The sequence below is a fragment of the Molossus molossus genome, unplaced genomic scaffold (assembly GCF_014108415.1).
Source record: "Molossus molossus isolate mMolMol1 unplaced genomic scaffold, mMolMol1.p scaffold_m16_p_13, whole genome shotgun sequence".
In the NCBI taxonomy this organism is placed as follows: domain Eukaryota; kingdom Metazoa; phylum Chordata; class Mammalia; order Chiroptera; family Molossidae; genus Molossus; species Molossus molossus.
Window position 1 is genome coordinate 52,263,313 of NW_023425348.1, and position 19,975 is coordinate 52,283,287.

General features: G+C 51.6%; 1 protein-coding gene across 4 annotated transcripts in view; it reads right to left on the reverse strand.

The window, feature by feature from the left end:
- Window positions 1–19,975, reverse strand: part of DENND2B (DENN domain containing 2B) — a 159,142-nt gene that overhangs the window by 23,789 nt on the left and 115,378 nt on the right. For 2 of the 4 annotated variants that reach the window (XM_036258639.1, XM_036258638.1), the window contains 2 exons: window positions 9,920–11,179; window positions 6,893–7,029 (listed from right to left, as the gene is read on the reverse strand). In XM_036258639.1, the coding sequence (XP_036114532.1) occupies window positions 6,893–7,029; window positions 9,920–11,179 (1,397 nt within the window). The remainder of the gene's footprint in view (window positions 1–6,892; window positions 7,030–9,919; window positions 11,180–19,975) is intronic. The other 2 variants (XM_036258640.1, XM_036258642.1) reach the window with 2 other exon arrangements.

Consider the following 19,975-nt stretch of genomic DNA (forward strand, 5'->3'; position numbering starts at 1 on the left):
TGTCTGGTCCATGCGGGAACCCCAGCCAGCACAGACAATAGCAAGTAGTGAGCGTTCAGTAATTATCTGTTCAATGAACAGCTCTTACACTGTGTCGCTCTACTTCCTCTACTGCTGAGCTCAGCAGACAAGAGAATGACCCCGCTCCCCTTTTGGAATGAACTCTCCGGCTGGGTCACAGGGGAGGTGTGAAAGGCTTGAAAGGAGTCGGGGCCCAGTCCCTGTTAGCAAACACGGTAGTGCCAGGCCCAGGGAATCTCGGAGTCCAAAGCACAGACCCTGCCCGTGAAGAGCCACCCCTGCCCATAAGCAATACCCTCCTACCCCTTTCCTTCCAACACATGCCTGGGCTTTTCTAAAACGCAGTGATATCATCCAGGTCAGTTCGGCCAGAATCGTGGTGGTGCTAAGGTCCATGGGGACTGTGCGTGAAGACAGCCTCGCCTCCCCTCTCCCTTGTCTCTCCATATCCCCCTCCACATCAACACCCCTCTGTGGGACTTGGGACCTGGGCACCAGTGACCAGAATAAGGTGCTGCTGGAAGTAGCACATGTGGGAGAGCAGCGGGATTGAGCCTGGGTGACCCGCGAGCCCAACAGATGCCTGGACGTGCCTCACACCCCAGAGGAGGTCAGAGGCCACTTCTCGGGGGAGCAGGCAGAAGAGGGAGCTGTAGGGCTAGAAACAAAGGCCACTGGGAACTGAAGTTTTTCTAGGATAGGACACAGGAGAAACACTAATCCCCATATGCTTCTACATTTCTCAGTTTCCAAAGCCAAGATGCCTCCTAATTGTGGAAGCTACTCATTACTAGCAAGAAAAACTAGTGACTTTAGGAAATGCCTTTACGGAGGAGGTGCCGGGGCAGGGGATGGGGGAGGTGTGAATGGAAGGTTTCAGTCAGAGCTGATAAGACTGCCTTGGGAGCAATTCTCTGTAATATGAGTCAAAGATGGGTCAAGAAAGGCTTGGGGACTGGATTAAGTGATTCCCAACACCAGCAGAGTCCCCAGCAACTGAGCAGCCGTTTTCCTGTAACACAGTCATGGTATGAAAATGACTTGTCTCCATTCCAGAGCCCTGACTAAGCAGAGCTGGCCCGGCAACCCTGCCACAGGAGCCAAATATTAAACCTGGCATGCCCTGCATGTTGTCTCCAGCTGAGCTCACTGTGGGCAGGTAGCTGGAGTCAGGACAGACTACCTGTGGCAGGGAGGCGCGGGGACCAGGGTCAGAGCAGGCCAGGACAGCCTTCCTGGCCTGGAGAAACGGGACCAGCGCACCACTGTTGAGATGGGGGCAGGAAGAGCACTTATTCCGAGCTCATCAAATCCAAACTGCCTTGGGCCAGACAATCAACCAGAATCCCTGTCGTCATCCCCCAACCTACAGCATGACCTGTCTCATGCTTTAGATCAGAGCTTCTCCAAACTACTGATGTTTTGGGCTGGATAATTCTTGTCCTGTACATTTGTAGGATGTTTAGCAGCAGCCCTGGCCTCAATCCACTAGAGGACAGTAGCATCCCCTCAGTTGCAACAACCAAAAAAGTCTCCTAAGCAGATGGATGGGTGGGTGATGAATGGATGATGGAAAGAAGGGAGGAAGGAAGGAGGGGAGGAAAGGAGGGAGGGAGGGAGGGAGGGAGGAAGAGAGGGAGAGCCCCCCACCCCCCAGTTAAGGACCACTGCTTTAATAGGGAATATAGTCAATAATATAGTATTAACTAGGTATGGTGTCAGATGAATACTAGACTTACTGGGGTGAGTACTTCGTAAGGGCTAATCACTACGTTGCATACCTGAAACTAATATAATCTTGTATGTAACAGTAATTGAAAAATAAGTTTTGTTTTTAAAGAACCACTGCTTTAGATAGATGTTTCTGAATTTCCTAATCGTTTCTGAGTGACATGACGTGTGTCCCAAATTAAACCCTCTTTTTCTCCATCCTTCCCTTCTCCTCCTGCCCTTCCCTCCTTCTCTCCCTTCTTTCATTCCCCAGATTCAGAGCTTTGAACATTGTAACAAAATCCAAACCTAAAAAAAAAAAGACTAAAGTCCAGGGAAGTTAACAGGTGTACAATGTTGCTGCATATCAGTGACAACCCAGGAGAAACAGCTGGGAACACCAGGTACCCAACAGTAGTCTTGCCTCTGGAAATGAAATTTCAGGAGAGCCTCCAATGCCTGCTCCTCCTGCCTGCCTAACCCCAATATCAGCCTCTCTTCTCCAGCAATGTTTGTCGTCCTGTCTGGTATAACCGGGCCACTAATCATCTCCCCAGGAAATGACTGCTGGCCCCAGCCCAAGCCCTGCTTCCCCAGCCTCAGCGGGGGCCCTTCACAGCTCTCGTTCACCTGCGACTCTCAGCGTCCCAGCCTGTCCCTGCCTGCCCTTTCGGAGCTCTCTCACAGGGACTCCAGTCATCTGTCCAGGTATAAGGGTGCCGAGGGGATGGGGATATGCAGAGACCCTGAATCCTAGAGCCACTCGTGTGAACCTGCTGAGAGCAAAGGAACACCAAAACAATAGCCCAGAGCTTGGAGAGGAGGAGGCTGGAGAAAAAGGCTCAGCACGTCCCCTGGGGGAGCAGAGCGACAGCAAGGCTGGAGATGCTAGAGCTGAGTGGAGGAGGGACCTGGACAGGAGACAGGAAGCTGGACAGAGCGCAAGACTTCCACCTGCATTCCTGCCCACGCGACTTCCCCGAGGTGGCCCCACTCTGCCCTGGGAGAGGGAGAGGAGGAAGGCCCTCTTCCCTGGAGGCCTGGCCCTGAGCAACCCCATCTCATTTCACCAAGCCCAGCTGGGGAAGCCAGAGGTCTCAACCCTTCCCAGCTTTGCTGATGAGATAAGGGACAAGGGCATCGCCAAGAATTTCTGCTTTGCACTCTTTTAAAGAGGCTCGTCAGAGCCCAAACTTATCGCAGTGATCCTCTGAAGGAGAACCCAGCCCCAGCCAGCCCTGCCCCACTCCTCCCCATAGCTCCTTTGGTCATTAACCACATGTGCCAACACCCCCTCCCAACACACACCCAACTGGAAGAACCAGTTAGGGAAAGTGTGTGTGTGTGTGCACGCATGTATGTATGTATGTGCACACACACTAGGAATTTCTCCAAACAGAATCCCAAACTTCCTGGACCACACCCATGGCTAGGGCCCTGGGTCTGTTGTTCCCCTCCCCATCCATCCCTCTCTGGGTTCCAACCAGCTGTTTCTTCTGGTTCTTGGTTTCTCCGCCCCCCAACCTCTCTTGTGCATACACGCGGTGGAGAGAGAGCCAGGATAAGGGCCCATTCTCCCCACAATGCATAGCACATCAGATGGGGAGTCTAAGGGGCCAGTTGTTACCCACCCTCCAAGCCTGGACACCATTTCCCAACCGCCTGGGCACACTGTTCCCTGGGCTTTGCCTGGGGCTGCAGCCTCTACACTGCCAGGTGCTCTGGGGTTCTTACTGGTTCCCAGTCTGGGGACAAAGGAAGGAACAGGGCAGAGAGAGCTCAAACAGCTTTGCAGTCAGGCTGACTGGCCTGTCCCCCGCTCCCAGCCCACTCAAGTTCCTGGAAACTCTCCCTCAGCCCGCGAGCTGACAGGAGTGGGAATCTCTGCAGGAATGCAGCCCGGCTCCCTGGTCAGGCGCCGAGGCCACTCCACATAACTCCCTAACAAGCTGCTTCCTTGGGTGCATTTTTAAGTGTCGGGCTCAGAATGCAGACGACTATAAGGCTTACAGTCTTTGCAGAAGAGCAGCACCTTCCAGGGCAGATGTCAGGTTGGAGAGGTGAGAATTAACAGCTCCAGGAAGCAGCAAGGCAGTTGCTTTGCTTTTGAACCCCTCTGTAGGTCAGCAGGATAGACCTCAGTCTGCTTTGGAGAACCCTACCCCAGTTCCCAGGCATCCTGCCTGGTGTGGGTGAGAGGCCAGCCATCTCCCAAGGCCCCTTGTTCAACTCCACTGCTCACAGAACAGACATACAGTCTCTGGGTCCATGGCCCTCAGTCTCTGACAGACCAGAAACTGCAGTCCCATCGGCTGGTCCCCAAGATGAAGATTTAGCCTGGGTGCTCTCCCCTTCCAGCCCCATTACCATACACCCCAAACAGAGCTTCAGGCATCCCAAAAGTCCCTCCTCAGGTGGGGCAGCCCAAGTGCTGGGTAATCCAAACGGAAGCAGAAACGACCAGACCCTCACCTCACAGAGCACAGGCTGGGCCAAGAACAGAGAGACAGGCTCCCGAGACGTCAGAGGCACTGGTCAATCCCAGGCAAAAAGTGAAACTGACATTCAGAGTTCAGAAACAACCCCCCACCCCCACCCCAAGCCTCTGGAGGAGGGTCCAAATTCTTGGGCCTGTCTCCAGGGATAGAGAAAGGAATAAATCGACCAGAGTCCAAGAGAGAGAGAGATTCTCCCTCTAACCTCCCTGGTCATGTCTACAAATTCAGACTGGGCTGCGGAGGGAGCTACAAAGAAGTAAAAGGTGCCCTGGGCACTGAACTAACTACAGACCTGAAACCTACCCTTCCCCCACAGGCAGAGTAAAACCCAGGTGCCTGGGTCACTCCCCTGCCCTGCCCCCTACACCACCTCCCCCCACTCTCTACACAGGCACTGAAGACCCAAAAGCTAGTGAGCAGCTAAGGAACATGTCCTCACTCAATGTCACCCATCTGGCCCTTACACCTGGTTCTAAATCATCCCTCCAAGGCCGCTCCTGTTGTTTACTTGCCTCCTCATGCCATTTCCCAAAGTGGCAGAAAGTCCCCTCTACTGAGTGAGGCGGCTGAACCCCAGACCCGCCTGCCTCCCCCTTCCTCTTCCTAACCTGACCCAAGGCGGCCCAGGGAACAATTCTGTTGCTCGGAGAAGTGGCTGCAAAATTCTCACACACACACCCCACCAGACACTGCCCCAAACAACCCCAAACGGAGTCCGAGAACCATGGAACTCTGGACACTTCAAGGGGCGAGAGCATCCCTCTCCCTTACTTCAGTTCAGTTGCTACAAGAATACCCCCACCCCCCAAAATCCCTGGGCGGCACTGAAGGGCTGCTGAAGCTTCAGAGAGAGAGAACAGTGAGGACCCATGTGGCAAGTGCCTCTTCTGCGCAGCCTCATTACAGCTTCTTCCCAACGAGAGGAAATCGGAGTTCACCCTGCAGCTGGGGTGGGGGGAGATGGGGTTGTGCCTGCAATTCCCACAGCTCTTGACCTCGACGTTGGGTGACCCGTGGCACAAAGCTTTTTCCCAGTGGTAAGGGACGAGGCCTCCTTCCCCAAGCACTTCGGTTGTTCAAGGGATTTCACTGCCACAGTCTTCCTCTGTGACCTAACTCTGGATGGCTACCTTCCGGCCCTGGGAAAGCAGTCCCCGTGTGGATCCGAGCATGGCGGCTGTCGCCCCAGAAATATTGGCCCAGCCAAGTTCCCGGGAGAAAACGAGTCTCCTGGTGGCTCGGATCGCAGGAGGGGACAGGTGGTTCTCTTCTCCGAAGAGTCCACAGTCTTAGGAGAACCGAGGGGTCCTCCACCAGGGCCACCTCGCTCTACTGCCAACTTGGACTGTCCTCCAGCCTCAAGGCCTCAGACAGACAGACAGAGACGACAGAGGAGAGGAGAGCGGGCAAGCAAACAGGCACACGGCTTCTCTTCAGCCCCTACCGTAGGACACACTTTACTTGAGCAGAATTAAAGCTCCCCTGAGCCCTGGCCGATTTGGCTCAGCAGCTGGAACTTTGGCCTGCGGACTGGAGAGTCCCAGGTTCAGTTTCCGCTAGGGGCACGTACAAAAAAAAAAAGCTCCCCCTGAAAAAAAATGAGGCCAGAATTAAAGTGAAAGCCAAAAATAAGCCCAACCCAGCCTAGATTATTGGTTTTTTATTGACCCTCACACACAAGTTTGCCAACACCAAGCCCTCCCAGCAATTCGCCCTGTTGTCTTACATTTCTGACCTTCTGAGCAGGAGAAATCAATGGTTCCAGACGACCTGCTCACAGATTTTTATATAGCAAACAGCCTTGGAAGACAGGAATCGTGTCTCCCTCCAGGGCAGAGGCAGCTCTGATTCCTGACCGAGTGATAAGGATAATGTCTCCTATGGGCAGGTCTGCTAGCAGCCCCTTGAAAAGACGGGTTTCCTGAGCCGTGAGTGTAGCCTTGACCTGGCCCTCCGTCCACTGCCCCCTGGGACTGGGGAGCAAGGAGACCGACCCCATGAGAACACACAGCTCCTGACGCCTGCTTCGCCCTGAGGAACAAAGTCCTGTGTCTGTGACCAGGAGTCTTGTGTCTGCTGCCAGCTTCGGGGAACCTGGGTCAGGCTGCACTTGTTAGCTTGCGGGCCGAGGAAAACCTCAGACACTTTCCAACAGTTCCTCACACCACTTCTCCAAGGGGAGGGGACGGGAGGTGCATATGAAGAAACCATGCACTATGCTGGGTCTCAGGTATATTTTTCATCTCATTTAATCATAACAACAATCCCATGAAGTAGTATTACTAGTATTTTTGTTATCATATCATCATCATTTGAGAGAATAGAAGCCTCAGACAAGTGATTTGCCTAAGGACAAACAGCTAAGGAAGGGCACCTGTTGGACTCCAAGGCCTTCTAAGAATAAAAGAAAGGGATGAGGTGGTTTCCCCCTTTGTGGTCCCGGAGCCCTCCGGGTTTCAGTGCATTCAAGGCCGGGCTTTCATCTCCTAGCTGCCCAGTCGCTGCTAAGCTGCTCCCTCTGATGACCATTTCCTTGACAGGTTCCAGAAGCTGGGCTGTGGCTGCCCACGGAGAATGAAGTGGAACCTGGGGTGTCTCCCTCCTATTCCTGTTCTGCTGCAGCCCCCAGAGATACCGCGCCCGCCACCTCGGCCACGGCTTACCCACAATGTCTTCATAGGCATTCTCTTCTAAAGTGCTTTTGGATCCAAACTTGGGTTGGCTCTCAGTACCATTCTCAGTGGGAGAAGAGGGGTACAGGGACTGGAGACTGGATGCATCCTCAAACTCAAAGGATTTTCTGTGGGTAACAAGAACAAGAGTCATTTCAGCGGAACTAGCTTCCCGCTGCCTTGTGGGGAACGGCCAGAGGCACCAGCAAAGACCAGGAGTCCTCCTCATGAGACCAGCTGCTGAGCAAATCACCAGGATGGATCCAAACTTACCACCCAAATGGAGAACTAGGTGGTCTGAGAGGCCCCAGCCTGGGGGACTGCAGATGCCACGTGACAGCTACCACCAGCGGAAAGGGTGCCACGTGTCAGACGCAGTGTCAAGTGCTCTGAGTTATCTCATTCACCTTCACAATGTGGACTGTGCCATTTTACCAATGAGGAGATGGAGGCTCAGGGCGACAAAGTGACAGAGGCAGGACTCGCCCAGGCTGTCTGACTCCAGGGTCTGAGCTTCTGACTCAGGCCTGCCAGCCTGCAGAGGGTCCTCCTTGGGAAGCACCTGCCGTTAGCACAGGAACCAAGCACCTGCTCTGCCCTCGGAGTCTCACGCCACCTGCGCATCCCAGCGAGGGCTCCTGCACTGAGCAGGTGGGAAGGGCTCAACACCATGAGTGACTCTGGGGTTGTTTGGGGGTCGGGCAAACGGTTGGTGGTGGGTGGTTCGTTGGAATGGGAAGGGCTGAGCCCTCAAAACCAATCACAGCACTTCTGAGGCTGAACGAGAAGGGCAACCTGCAGCCAAAAGCTACTTCCAAGACCCAGCTTCCCTTCGGTTAGTCGCTGGCTTCTTTTAACCCCTAACTCACCTTCCCCTCTCCTGCAGAAGTTCAAAACCACAGCCTGTTCACTCCCCAGACACCCTGAGCCACAGTACCCTCTGCTCTCCTTCACTGGGGGGCACTGCCCTCACCTAAGGCTGGACTCCCTCTGCATCCTCTGCCTCTCCAAGGCAGATCCCCAGCAGGCTCCCAAGAGGGAGATGGCGGGGCACTGACTGAACCCCTCCCCTCACCCCGAACACCTCCCTCTTCTTCTGGGTCCCGTTAGACCTTTCAGTCAATGAAGTCCTTTCTCTCTTGTTTAGTGAACTCCTGCTAGGAATCTTGGGGTGCAAGTCAAGGACTAAAAGTGTCCTAACACCCACATCTCGTTCTCAGCTTGCCTGGCTCCTCTGCCGCACCTGCCACGGCCTCCCCACCTCTATGACACTGTCCTCGGGTTTCAACAGCCTCGCTGGTGACTGCTTTCCAGGCTCTGGTGAGGGATCCCGTCCCCCACTTGCTTTTCAAATGCCAGCGTCTCTATGAGTTCTATTTTCAGGACTCTCACTAACTCGGCACTCTCTGGGGGCCAGATACTGATGGCCATCACCATGATTACCACTTCTACCAGGATGACTCCCAAATCTCTGTTCCTGGCCCAGATTTCTCAACCAGTTCAATATCCAATGGCTGAGGGCAGTGGTCACTGCTGGTCTGAGACCAAGCTTTCACTAATATCTACAGTGGCGTCAACACCTTAGGCAGGTAGTTAAATAAGACACAAATCATGTTCAGCCAAAGTATCCTTGAAAATCCCTTTGGAAGGTCCCGTGTCAAGGATCAACACACTGTCTTTCATTAAGACTAATATAGTCAGTTTTCCCCCAGATTTCTTTTTCTTTGGTTGACTACCAGAAGAAATATTTGGCTTATATTTTTTTAACTTAGAAGTATGTTAAATATGAGAATCATACCTGGCACCACAGATACACACCTACCATCTCACGCTCCTCAGTGGAACATGCTCCCTGTGCGGAAAGGCTGACGAAACAGCTGCACTGTCCGGGCCATTTCTCTTTTTTCCCCAAGAGCACAGATTTAAATTTGCCAAGTTAATTCCTTTTTCCTTTTTGCTAATCCTCACTCAAGGATATTTTTCCACTAATTTTTTTAGACAGAGAGGAAGAGCGAGAGGGTGGGAGGGAGAGGAACATCGATGTGACAGAGAGAAACGCTGATTTCCTCCAGCACGATCCGGACCAGGGCCAGGATCGAACCTATAACTCAGGAACGTGCCCCTTGAGTGGGAATCGAACCCGAGACTCTTCGGGGTCCTCGGGCTGACCAACCCTCTGACCACTGAGCCAAACAGACCAAGGCACCAAGTTAATTCTTATATGAAGTGAGTCCACCATGTACGGGGGTGTGTGTGTGTGTGTGTGTGTGTGTGTGTGTGTGTGTGTAGACTACATACAAATGTAATGTGTGGAAGTACATGTAAAACCTTCAGGCTGATCTCCTGTCTCCCCACCCCCTCTCACCTAGCTCACTGCTTTTTGCTGTTCTAAATTTAGCTCAGCAGTTCCATGAGGAGCTTCCCTCACTCCCCAGTCTAATGTAGACACCTCTCCGTCTAGGTCTCTGCAGGGTCCTACACTGACATGGACCAATGATTTATTTGTGCTTCTGTCTCCGGCACTGGACCGTGAACTCCCAATGGAAGAACGTTGTCTGGTTTGCCCTGGTGCCCTCTTGACCAGCACAAGGCTTGGTGCACAGCAGGCTCTATCTAGGTAGGCATTCAGAGAATGCTGCAGGGGACTCAATTTTGAATGCTGGCACTTCAGGTAGTCAGGCGACTAAAATCCTACTTGTCTTCTCGGGCCTGTCTATTCTATCTAACAGTAACATGACCCTACCCTTCCCAAAGAAGACCAAGGAAGCTCCAGTGCGTGGGAGCACTCCCAGCTCTCCTAAGGCCACACCCAGGCAACAGGTTCAGTCCACAGCATCCGGAGGAAGCACTTCACCCCCCCCTCCGGTTATCTCTGTTTTGCCTAACTCACGCTACCCCCTGACGACAACTTGTGCTTCAGAACTTACAAAGCACCATGGTGACCCATGACTACAGTCTGCTTCTGCATCCTCCCTTGACAAGAAAGCCCAGCTAGGACATGGGAGGATCCTTTGTTACCTGCTCTGGGACTTGCGGTGACCACGCAGGTCCTTCTTGGGTCTCCGGGTGACTGGTGGGGCTGGGGTGGAGGGCAGGGGAGGTGGAGCAGCAGGTGTGGGCGAAGGAGGTAGACCATTGCTTGGCTTACTCTTAGGATTCTTGTCAGCCTCATATTCAAAGGTGCGCTTGGGTTTGGGGACAGGATTCACAGCGGAATCGGGGGAGCTCTTTGATGGCAGCAGCTGGGAACTTGGGCTATTTCCAGGGGTCCCTGGTTTAGTGGAGCCACTGCCTTCTCTCTCCAGGGGTGGGCCCGCCTCCCCCCCAACTCCAGCCACTCCTCCTGCCCGGCTGCCAGCGCTCACACTCGCGCTCCCCGTCAGTTCCTCCAAGGTACCCAAGGTCCCAATCTTCCTTCTTCCTCGGTCTACACTGTAGCAGCTGCTGGGGAGCTGGGGGAGTCCCCGGCCTGGCTGCTCCTTCAGGGCCTGTTCAATCTTCTGGATGCGACTCAGCACGGCTGAGCTCTCCTTCCTGCTGCCATGCCCCCTGAGGAAGGCACTGGGCTCACTCCGGCCTGGCCATTTCTCCGGCCGGTAGAAAGAGTCCCGGACAGGGAGTGCCTCTCCTTCCTCCTCGGTCTCAGGGTAGGAACACTCAGAGAAGGTCCTGCTCATCCTCCGGAGGCCCTTGAAATCAAAGGTCTTTTCTGAGCTGCAGGGGGACGGCACAATGCTGGGACAGCCCACGCTGGGGCAGCCCTCACTGACCGCACACTCGCCCCCAGCGCCCTCCCGCTTCTCCCCACACGTGCTCATCCTGGGCAAAGTCTCTCGGCGACCCTCCCATGCTGAAATCTTCTCCCGGATGCCCAGGCTGTGGGCACGGGTGCCAATGCGGTTCTGAAAGATGCTCCGTGGGCTGGACGCTGGCCCCAGGGATGGAGTGCTGTGGGCAAGGGGGAGGCAAGCAGCGACTCCCTCTACATCCTGGGCTGCCCCTTGGACATTCTCTTTCTGGTCCCCTCTCTTGCACACTGAAGGGCTTCCGTCCAGATAACTGAAGCTGGTGGTCTTAAGGGGACAAATGGGTGGGGAAGTGTCTGGGGAGGAAGCTTGAGGATTTGGGGGTGAAGGCTCACGGGGGTGCCAGTCCTTGAGGAACAGCCGGGAGCTGGAACGGCTCGGGTACCTGCAGGCTGACGTCTCACTGTCACTGAGGGGATAGATGGGACTCCTTGGCGGGGAGAGAACTGGAGGTGGAGAGACTGACTGAGACCTAGGGGCAAAACAAGAAAGAGAAGAGAAACGACAGTGAGTGGCCTGGCAATCGAGGCGTTGTGTGTCATCCCCACAGGGCTCAGTAACTCCTTCCGTGAGACCGACAAGAGCACTCTGTGCAAGTAATACACCTTCAAAGCTGTCCCCGAGGAAAGAAACGGCTGGTCGTCCACAGCAGGCCTCCCTGCCCACTTCAACCCCAGAGACGCTGAGCACTGCCTGCAACAGAAGCCGGTTCTGTGCATCCCGGGAGCTCACATCTGCCAAGCAGCCAACAGTAAGACCAGTGGTGTGCAAGAGTTGGACCAGCGGCTATGGGGAGAAAGCGTAGACTGGTAGCATTCGCCAAGTTCCGCAGTATAAACATTCCTACCAAAGCTGGTTTCAAGCTATCAACATGATGTCGCTGAGTGTGGCGTTAGGAAGTGATGCTAACGGTCAGTGCTCATGAGCTGGTGCAAAGCAGCTTGCAAACAGTCCCTGAAGTGGCCCCCAAATACGCCCTCTGACCTGTCTCCTTAACAAGCCCCGTCTCGCCCGAGACTTCTGCTACTGGACACAGATCCTGCTCCTCAGCATGGGTCTTGATCAGAATTCAGATCCCTACAAGTCTTGAAAGAACCAGGAGGACCCCTCCTTTCCTCTCAGTGAGGAGGCGAATGGGGAGGGGAACCCCTCCGCAGGCAGCTCTGCCCTCCGGCAGGGGCACCCCATCGAGCGAGCACAGCTATTCCCAGCTCCAAACCCACAGGCAGATCTCAGCGAAGACTGGGAATAGTTCTGAATAAGTGCTTTTGCATAGATTAACTCATTCAATCTTCATAAAAACTCTATAGTGTTATTATCATTTATCAGTAGCCTCATATTACACCTGAGAAACACTAAGGCATAGAAAGGTTAACTATCTCATTCAAGGTCACTCAGCCGGTAAGTGGGAAGCCAAGGCATGAACTCACTACACTATGCTGCCTCAGTGGAGGAAGCAGACGGCCACCTCTGTGACCGTCCAGCCTCCAGACAGAGCTCAGCAGGAGCTCCCACCTCAGTGGGCGCAGCCCTGTCTGGAATGCAGCATGTGTAAGTATCAGAGGACCTCCCGGGCTTCCCTACCCGGCAGTGATTTCGCCCAGGTGGAGGAACACACACTCAGTGTCTGGAAAGTACTCAGTGAATGATAAATCAAAAAAGAAAAAAAGTAAAGGTGAGCTTACTGAAGACAACCATGAGGATACTTGCTTTTCAGTCCACTTTTCTAGCTGTCTGCTCGGGTAATCACTGTCAACTTTCAAAGTTCTTTCCAAACAGTTTTAGCTCAAAGACAGCAGGGTTCTGCCAAGACGGCATGCCACAGAGGCCTACCTGACCCTAACGCCATGGCCCTCAAAGCTGGGCAGTCCAGCTCGCGGGCCCCAGAGTGGCATGCCATCCACAGGACCGCAGCCAGCTGCCCGAGCCAGGCTGCTGTCACTGCCTGCTCACATACAGAAAACTGGAGCTTGGGTGAGTCAGGGATTGGCCGACAATTCCCAGTTGGGTCACAGCCTCTGGCTGCCCCCGATCAACAGGAAACCTCAACATGCTTAAGTTGTTTTTAAAAGGGCAAGTCAAACAAGGGCCATCCCACGTGTACACGGGCACAGATGAGAGAAATTCGGTGCCTAGCCAATTCGATGACCAAAGAGACTCCGCTCAGCGAGGGGGTGTGAATAGAATAGACCTCTGCACTCCCTAAGGCAGGAGCAGCAGGACACCGTGCCAGGCTTGAGCCTCCTCACAGCTGAGAGAGGCCTCGGGTCCCTCACTCATTTTACGGAACCACGGATGTTAGGGTCTTCAGTCCAGCCCTATAAGCCAGTGGGTGTCTGGGCTATACAAAAGACTCTATGTTTCAGCTATTCTCCGTTGGAGGTGGGAGGCGATGCCTTTAATACACGGTGAGTTTATCATTTGTTTATTCATTCAACCAATATTTAGTGCGCGCATACTACGTGCCAGGCCCTGCCCTAGGAGCTAGATACAAGACTAAATAAGAGATAAGAATTCAGGTCATCGTGAAGCTTCAATTCTAGGGGGAGATGACCGGCACCTAATGAGACTCGATCTGTTCGGAAGCCTTTTCAGACTCATCTCTCCTGACATTTTGATATATGCTCCCTAGAGATATGTCTCCTCACCTCCCAAGGTAAGAATTCAGCAGTCCACAAAGCCACTGTCACTTATGGAAAGCTGAGGTGGCAGGACGCCCATAGGTGGGACAGAAAAGATGGTGATGACCTCTGTCTCTAATTCCAGCACGCTTTCCGAAAGAATCAGTCTTAACTTCCTTTAGTAGTTCCAGCACAGAGAAATCCCAAGTTACGAAAGTCTCTCACTGCCTAAGTCTGTTTCCGCAAAGGTTCAGTTCCTCTGCTCTCATGACGGTAAGACAGAGAAGAGACTGGCCTTTTCCTTTCAAGGCCCTGGTCTCCGTGTCCCTGCTGCGCTGGGGCCAGAGCTCCAAGGGCTCCTTGCCCGGCCGCCCACACAGGCAGGTCCAATGCGCTCCAGCAACTCAGGCCGGGAAAGGGGCTATGCATGCGGACCTGGGGCGCAGCCCTGGCTTCTCACACAGAGGCAGCATTCACTCACTCCAAGGTCCCAGGATGAGTCTGTAAACAATACAGATAAGGCCCCGCCCTTCCCTCATGGGGCTGCAATTCCCACTTGAGGGTCGAACTCGCTGCTCTCTCTCCATATTTCTGATTTTACCCCTCATTAGGAATATGACCATCGGCAAAGCCACTCACTGTTCCAGTTTCAATACATCACCGGGTTGTCGTAATGGGCAAATGAAACTATGGGTGTGAAATGCTGTCAAACACTGGAACCCACGGTGACACACTGAGTCTTCCAGCAGGTTGTGTTAGGCCAGCTGTTCTCAGTAGAGAGTAAGAACATCATGGCCTTAGGTTCAAGTTTCAGCATGCCACTGACAAGTTACTGGCTTTGAGCAAACAACCTAATCTCTCTAAACCTTAGTTTCCTTATCTGTCAAATGGAAGTTAAAAGAACCAAAGAACTTATATGCATATATGCATAACCCATGGACACAGACAATAGTGCAGTGAAGGCCTGGGGGGGGGGGGTGGGGTGAAGGAGAACAATGTGAGAGAAAGGGGGGGACATCTGTAATACTTTCAACAATAAAGATAAATTTAAAATAAATAATAAAAGAATGTATCTCAGAGGACTGTGATAAGGAATAGAGACAATACATCTCAAGGGTTGGACTCAGTCTTGGCTTGATCATTCGTAATATTCACAAGGAGCTGACCCTGCAGAATAATCACTTGGCAAACTTGTTCAAACAGCTTACCTCTCTGTCCTTAGATTCTAATTGTCCAGGGTGGGAGCGGAAGGGAATACATTCAATATAGCCATACAGTCTTTTCAGTTTACACTATCAAAAGGTAGAATCTATTTTTCTGCCCCTTGAATCTAGATGATCTTGAGATTTGCATTGGCCAATAGGATGTGGTGGACATTAAGCTGTCCACATTCCAAACCTGAGGTCTCCAGTGGTCTTGCCGTTTCCCCCTCACACACTTGGCACGCTGCCCTGAGACTGTCACGTCAGGAAGCCAGGCCAGCCTTTCAGGGGATGGAAAGCCACGTGGAGCGTAACCACGGTACCTCAGCCAGCAGCCAGCCACCACATGAGCCTGACACAGGAGTGAGGTCATCTTGGACCCAAATGACCCCAGCTAATGAGTGAGCCCAGGGGAAACCAGGAGAGGAACTGCCCAGTGAATTCATAGAAATGTGAGAAATAATAAACTGTTCTAAGCCACTGTGTTTTAGGGTGGATTGCTGCAATGTAATAAGAAAGTGAGGCAGGTAGGAAAGGCCAGGCTTGTGTGTAATTGGCCAGCCCACCCCCAGGCCTCCCTCCTCCACTCCCCATCCACACCTGGGCTGTGTGTCTTCTCGGTGGTCCATCCCTGTGTTGCTCTCTGCTTCCTTCACCCCTGATGTTTACTTCTGCATGTATTTCCAACTCATTCCACGCAGGAAAGAAAATGTCCAGGTTTCTTTTATCAAGCATCCGGACCTAGCTCCCTCCCCCAAAACACTGACCTGCTTGATTACAAAATCATGTCAATTCTCCATCCTTCACACCTCCCAGGTCTGTCCCCCTTCTCCCCATCCCCACTGTTCCTGCTACTTCCTTGATTCAGATAATTCTTTCTCACCAAGACTATTAAAACAATCTCTTCTCTCTCTGCCTTCAGTCTTAACCCAGTTCAAGTCCATCCTCTCATTTTCTGACGTCTTTGTAAAATACAACGCTCATCATGCTGGGAAATCTCCATTATCTATAGAATGAAACACAAATTCACTGGCACGGATGGCAAGTGCCCCGTGATCTGGTCAGCACCTGCCTTCCTTTGTCAGCTCATGCTGTCTTTTCCTCCATGCAAGCCCACATCCCACCCGGGGCCAACCAAACTCCTTGCTTTTCACACCACTAGGCCCCCACACATTCCCTCCCTTTGCCTGGAAGGACGGCCCGTCCACTGCGTATCTCTAGTTCCTCCATGGAGTTTCTCTTGACCCCACCCCCCTCACCCAGGTGGAGATGGGCATTTTTAATTCCTCCACTGTGCCTGGAAAAATGTCTATTAAGGTACTTGTGACATGTCATTGTTTCCCCACCTGCCTCCCTTACTAGGCTGTAAGTGCACCTACTTGAGGGTGGCAGTGTCTTGTTAATCTTGACATCCCCTGTTCTGTGCACTGCACGTAGGATTTCATAGGAATTAATTATCTGTGTTGAATGACTGAATGAACAAGTAAAAACAGACGGTTAAAACCTGCCTGCCCAGGACACTGTTAGACTTCCTCGCCCCCTTCTGTGCCATGTGACCTGTGGAACAACACAGAAAGGTGCGCAAAGCACTGAGTGCAGCCCAGCATGGCTGTCAGTCCCCAAAGCCCGTGGGGCAAAATCCGAAGGCTGGACCAAGAGTCTAGAGACCTGGGTATTCCTCTCGTCCCGGTTCCATCATTTCCTGGGTGTGCTCCTAGGCAAGTCACCTAAAACTTCTCTGAGCCTCAGGTTCTATACCTAAAAATCAGGGGAAAATACTTGCTCTGAGTATCCTGATATTCTAGCCGGGTGACTAAGGTGATATAAATTTTAAAAGTGTTTGAGCAGCCCAGCAGGAGTGGTTAGTTAGTTGAGCATCATCCCATGCACTCAGAGTTCCCAGTTCAATTCCCAGTTGGGCACATGCCTAGGTTGTGAGTTCGGTCTCCAGGACGGGGCCTGCAGGAGGCAGCCAATCGATGTTTTCTCTCTTACATTGATATTTCTCTCTCTCTCTCTCTCTTTCCCTTCCTCTCACTCTAAAATCAATTTAAAAAAACTATTTAGGCACCATCAATAGTTGCATGAAGGTAGAAGAAATATGAAAGAAAAGTCTAAAGCGGCTACAAGACACCTAAGACTCCACTCTTACCATTTCTCACTCTTTATTCTAAAATTCCAGAGTTGCCCCTAGGGAGGCAGAAATTGTGAAACTGGGCACTCATGCCTTGCCAGCAGGCAGCTAGTCATGCCATTCAGCACAGGCGTGGATGCCAACACTGCAGCACACGACGGGCCAAAACTAACACTGCAGGAGAGGGAGCAAGATAAACAGCTGAAAGGAGAAAGAGAGAAGAAAGGAGGCAGAATGTAAAGGAAATTTAAAAGAAACAGAGGAGCATAAACACACACAGACAAATGCCTAAGACAAGTGGGTAGGGTAGAAAGGTATGAACTAAGGTTAGAAAAACAAATTTAAAAAGAAAACAGTGTGTGAGTGTGTGCGTGCGCACGCACAGACAGAAAGTAGGAGTTAAAATGCAAAATGCATGCCCTTCCCTCCGGTATTATTTCATAAAAACAAGCCTGGGCCATTGTCAATAACATAGCAGGAAGCATTCATGCCAAGGGATGCCCCATATATTGTCAAATGCACCCAGGGGCTTTTTTGGAGGAAAGGCTGTCATTTGTCCTTGATGACAAGATGGTTCTGAACTCAGCCTGTTCTGGACACAGGGCTTCTGGAAGTATCAGTATTGGGAAGAGGACCAAGTTGGGGTCAGCTAGGGAAGGTTCCTGGGAGTCCAGCAAATAGCCCAGGGGCATCAGGATGGGCTGTAGGTGCCATGAAGTGAGTCTGTTTGCAGGTTAAGGGTACACAGGGCCCAGCTTCCAATATGCTTAGTCTCTACTAAACAGGTATATAGCTCACGTCCAAATGAAAGTCCTGGGTGTCTGCCATTCACCATTCTAGGCTGCTCAACTAAGGTGGGTTCTGTTGGCCCGGTGGGCATCAACATCCTCCCACCACTCCATCCTCCCTCCAACTTTGCGGATGGCATTCTCGCCGAGTTCCCCAAGACCATTCTTTGAGGCACACAGGAGGAGAAAGGGGAGGAAGGCTGCCGCAGTCCTATCAGTAAGTCCAGAGCACAGGCTCAGCCCAGTACCTCCCACCGACATTCCACTCTGGGACGGTCCTGATACAAAGCCACAGGACAGGGTGACACGCACAGTCTGGCCTTCCTGCTCCTAGAGCAACCTCTTCTCGAATGGTTAGATGTCTGCAGCAGGGTCCAGGACAGCCTCATCCTCCAAGTGGGCTACCCCTGGCCCACCAGATGCAGAGACTCTTGAGGTCAATCACAGCTTGTTAGGGTCAATAGAACGGTAGCTAACTAGGGTCAGAGCAGAAACAGAGTCAACTTTTCACCTCAGGAAGACTCATCTAAGAGCCCACCAATGCCTTACCTGCCTGCTCCCATGCTGACTTCTAGCAAAGCACAGAGAAGACGGATGAGGTCCTCTCTGGGTGGGAACCCCAAGTCCTCTGAGAAAGAGCGGCAATGAGCACAGAGAATGTATGACAGGGGCCCTCTCTGAGGCAGGGAAACTTTGGTGGCTTATAAGAGCACCCCCAATGTCCTAGTCCCGTAAAGAGGGGACTGCTATATGGAGTAGAGCCAGGCACAATGCAAAGCCGGGAGGGACAGAGATGCAACTCTGTGAAACCATGTGAAAGACACTGGTGATGGTTTTATAGCATGGTCCCCGACTCCCTGACATCTCCCGTCTCTTGAATCAAAGCTTTGTGACTACCTGACCAATAGAATAGAGCAGAAATGAATCGGTGCCACTTTTCCAGACCTACACCGCAAGTAGCCAGCAGCTTCTACTTCGGGTCTCCCATGCTGTGAGGAAGCCCAGGCCACGTGGAGAGGGCACGCGCAGGTGATCTGACAACAGCTGTTAAGTCGTAGGAGCCTTGTTATTTACAAAGGATCTACAAGGCACCTGTGACCCTCAGGAGGCCTTTGTGAGAGTCTATGAGGCAATACTTTAAATCTTTTTTTAGGTCTTAACAAAGAATCTCTCAGTCCCACTCCAGATTTTTAAAAGATTTATTGAGGGCTCATTAAAGCACAATAAACTGTGCAATTTAAAGTCTACAGTTTGATGAGCTCACACACACACAAACACACTCACACACTATAAAACTGTCACTATAATCTGGAAGCCAGTTCTTTTTTTTTCTTCTTTTTTTATTTTTAAATTACACTTTACTTTCAATATTACTTTGTATTATTTTCAGGTGTACAGCGTAGTGGTTACACAAATCGTATACTTTACAAAGTGTTCCCACTGATTTTTCCGGTACCCACCTGGCAGCACACATAGTTATTACAATATTATTGACTATATTCCCTTGCTGTACTTTACATGCCAATTTGTACTTCTTAATCCCTTCACCTCTTTCACCCGGCCCCCAACCCCCACCCCTCTCCCAACCACCCGACCGCTCTCTGGGTCTGTGAGTCTGTTTCAATTGTCTGTTCGTTTATTTTGTTTTCTTTAGATTCTACATGTAAGTGAAATCATATGGTATTTGTCTTTCTCTAACTTTTTTCACTGTTGCAAATGGTAAGGTTTCATCCTTTTTTATGTGGAAGCCATTTCTTGATTTGAGAATTGTTTTCCTGCCTAGAGACAATGAGAATGAAAGAGTTTCATTTTCCAATCCAGAAAGCCCTCTCTCATTTATGTTTCCTTTCAATTGTGTTTGAAAACCAAACAATACCTTTTTTTTAATTTGCTCATCTCTTTTCTCTTTTACTACTGGCAGCTAGAGTAAGTTTTTAGGTCTTCAGCGCACGAGGAACAGTATTCAAGGACCTGCACACAACAAAAAAGACTGCACCCAAGAGGCACAGCTGTGCCTGGACCTGCTTTAGATAACAAGGTCTTGGATGTCAAGCTGACACCATTAACAGGGTGAGATGGGATCTGAAGGGAGAGAGTGAGTGTACTTTGCATTTGGGAGGGATGTGAATTTTTGTGACCAGAGAGCAGACTGTGGCAGATGGATCTCCCAAAGACAGAGGCCACAATACTCTACCTCAAATGGCTTTCCCACAGGGCGATGATGATACTCCTCTCATCAAGTAGGAACTACTGTCCTTCCCCTCGTGCGAGGCTGTGACTTATAATAAATACATATTTGATCTTCATCCCTGTTTCTGGCACAGAGCTCCTGAAACCCTCGGAATTTCTTAAGAAATGACAGGGATCATGGTGTCTTCTGTTTTGTTAATGAAGTGACTTTTGGGCTTCAACTAAGGTTGGGAGCTGATTTCCAGAAGAACCAACCTTATGATAAGAGGGTTGGAATATTCAGTCCACCCCCTGACCTCTGGGGAGGAAAGAAGGGCTGGAGGTTGAATGAAC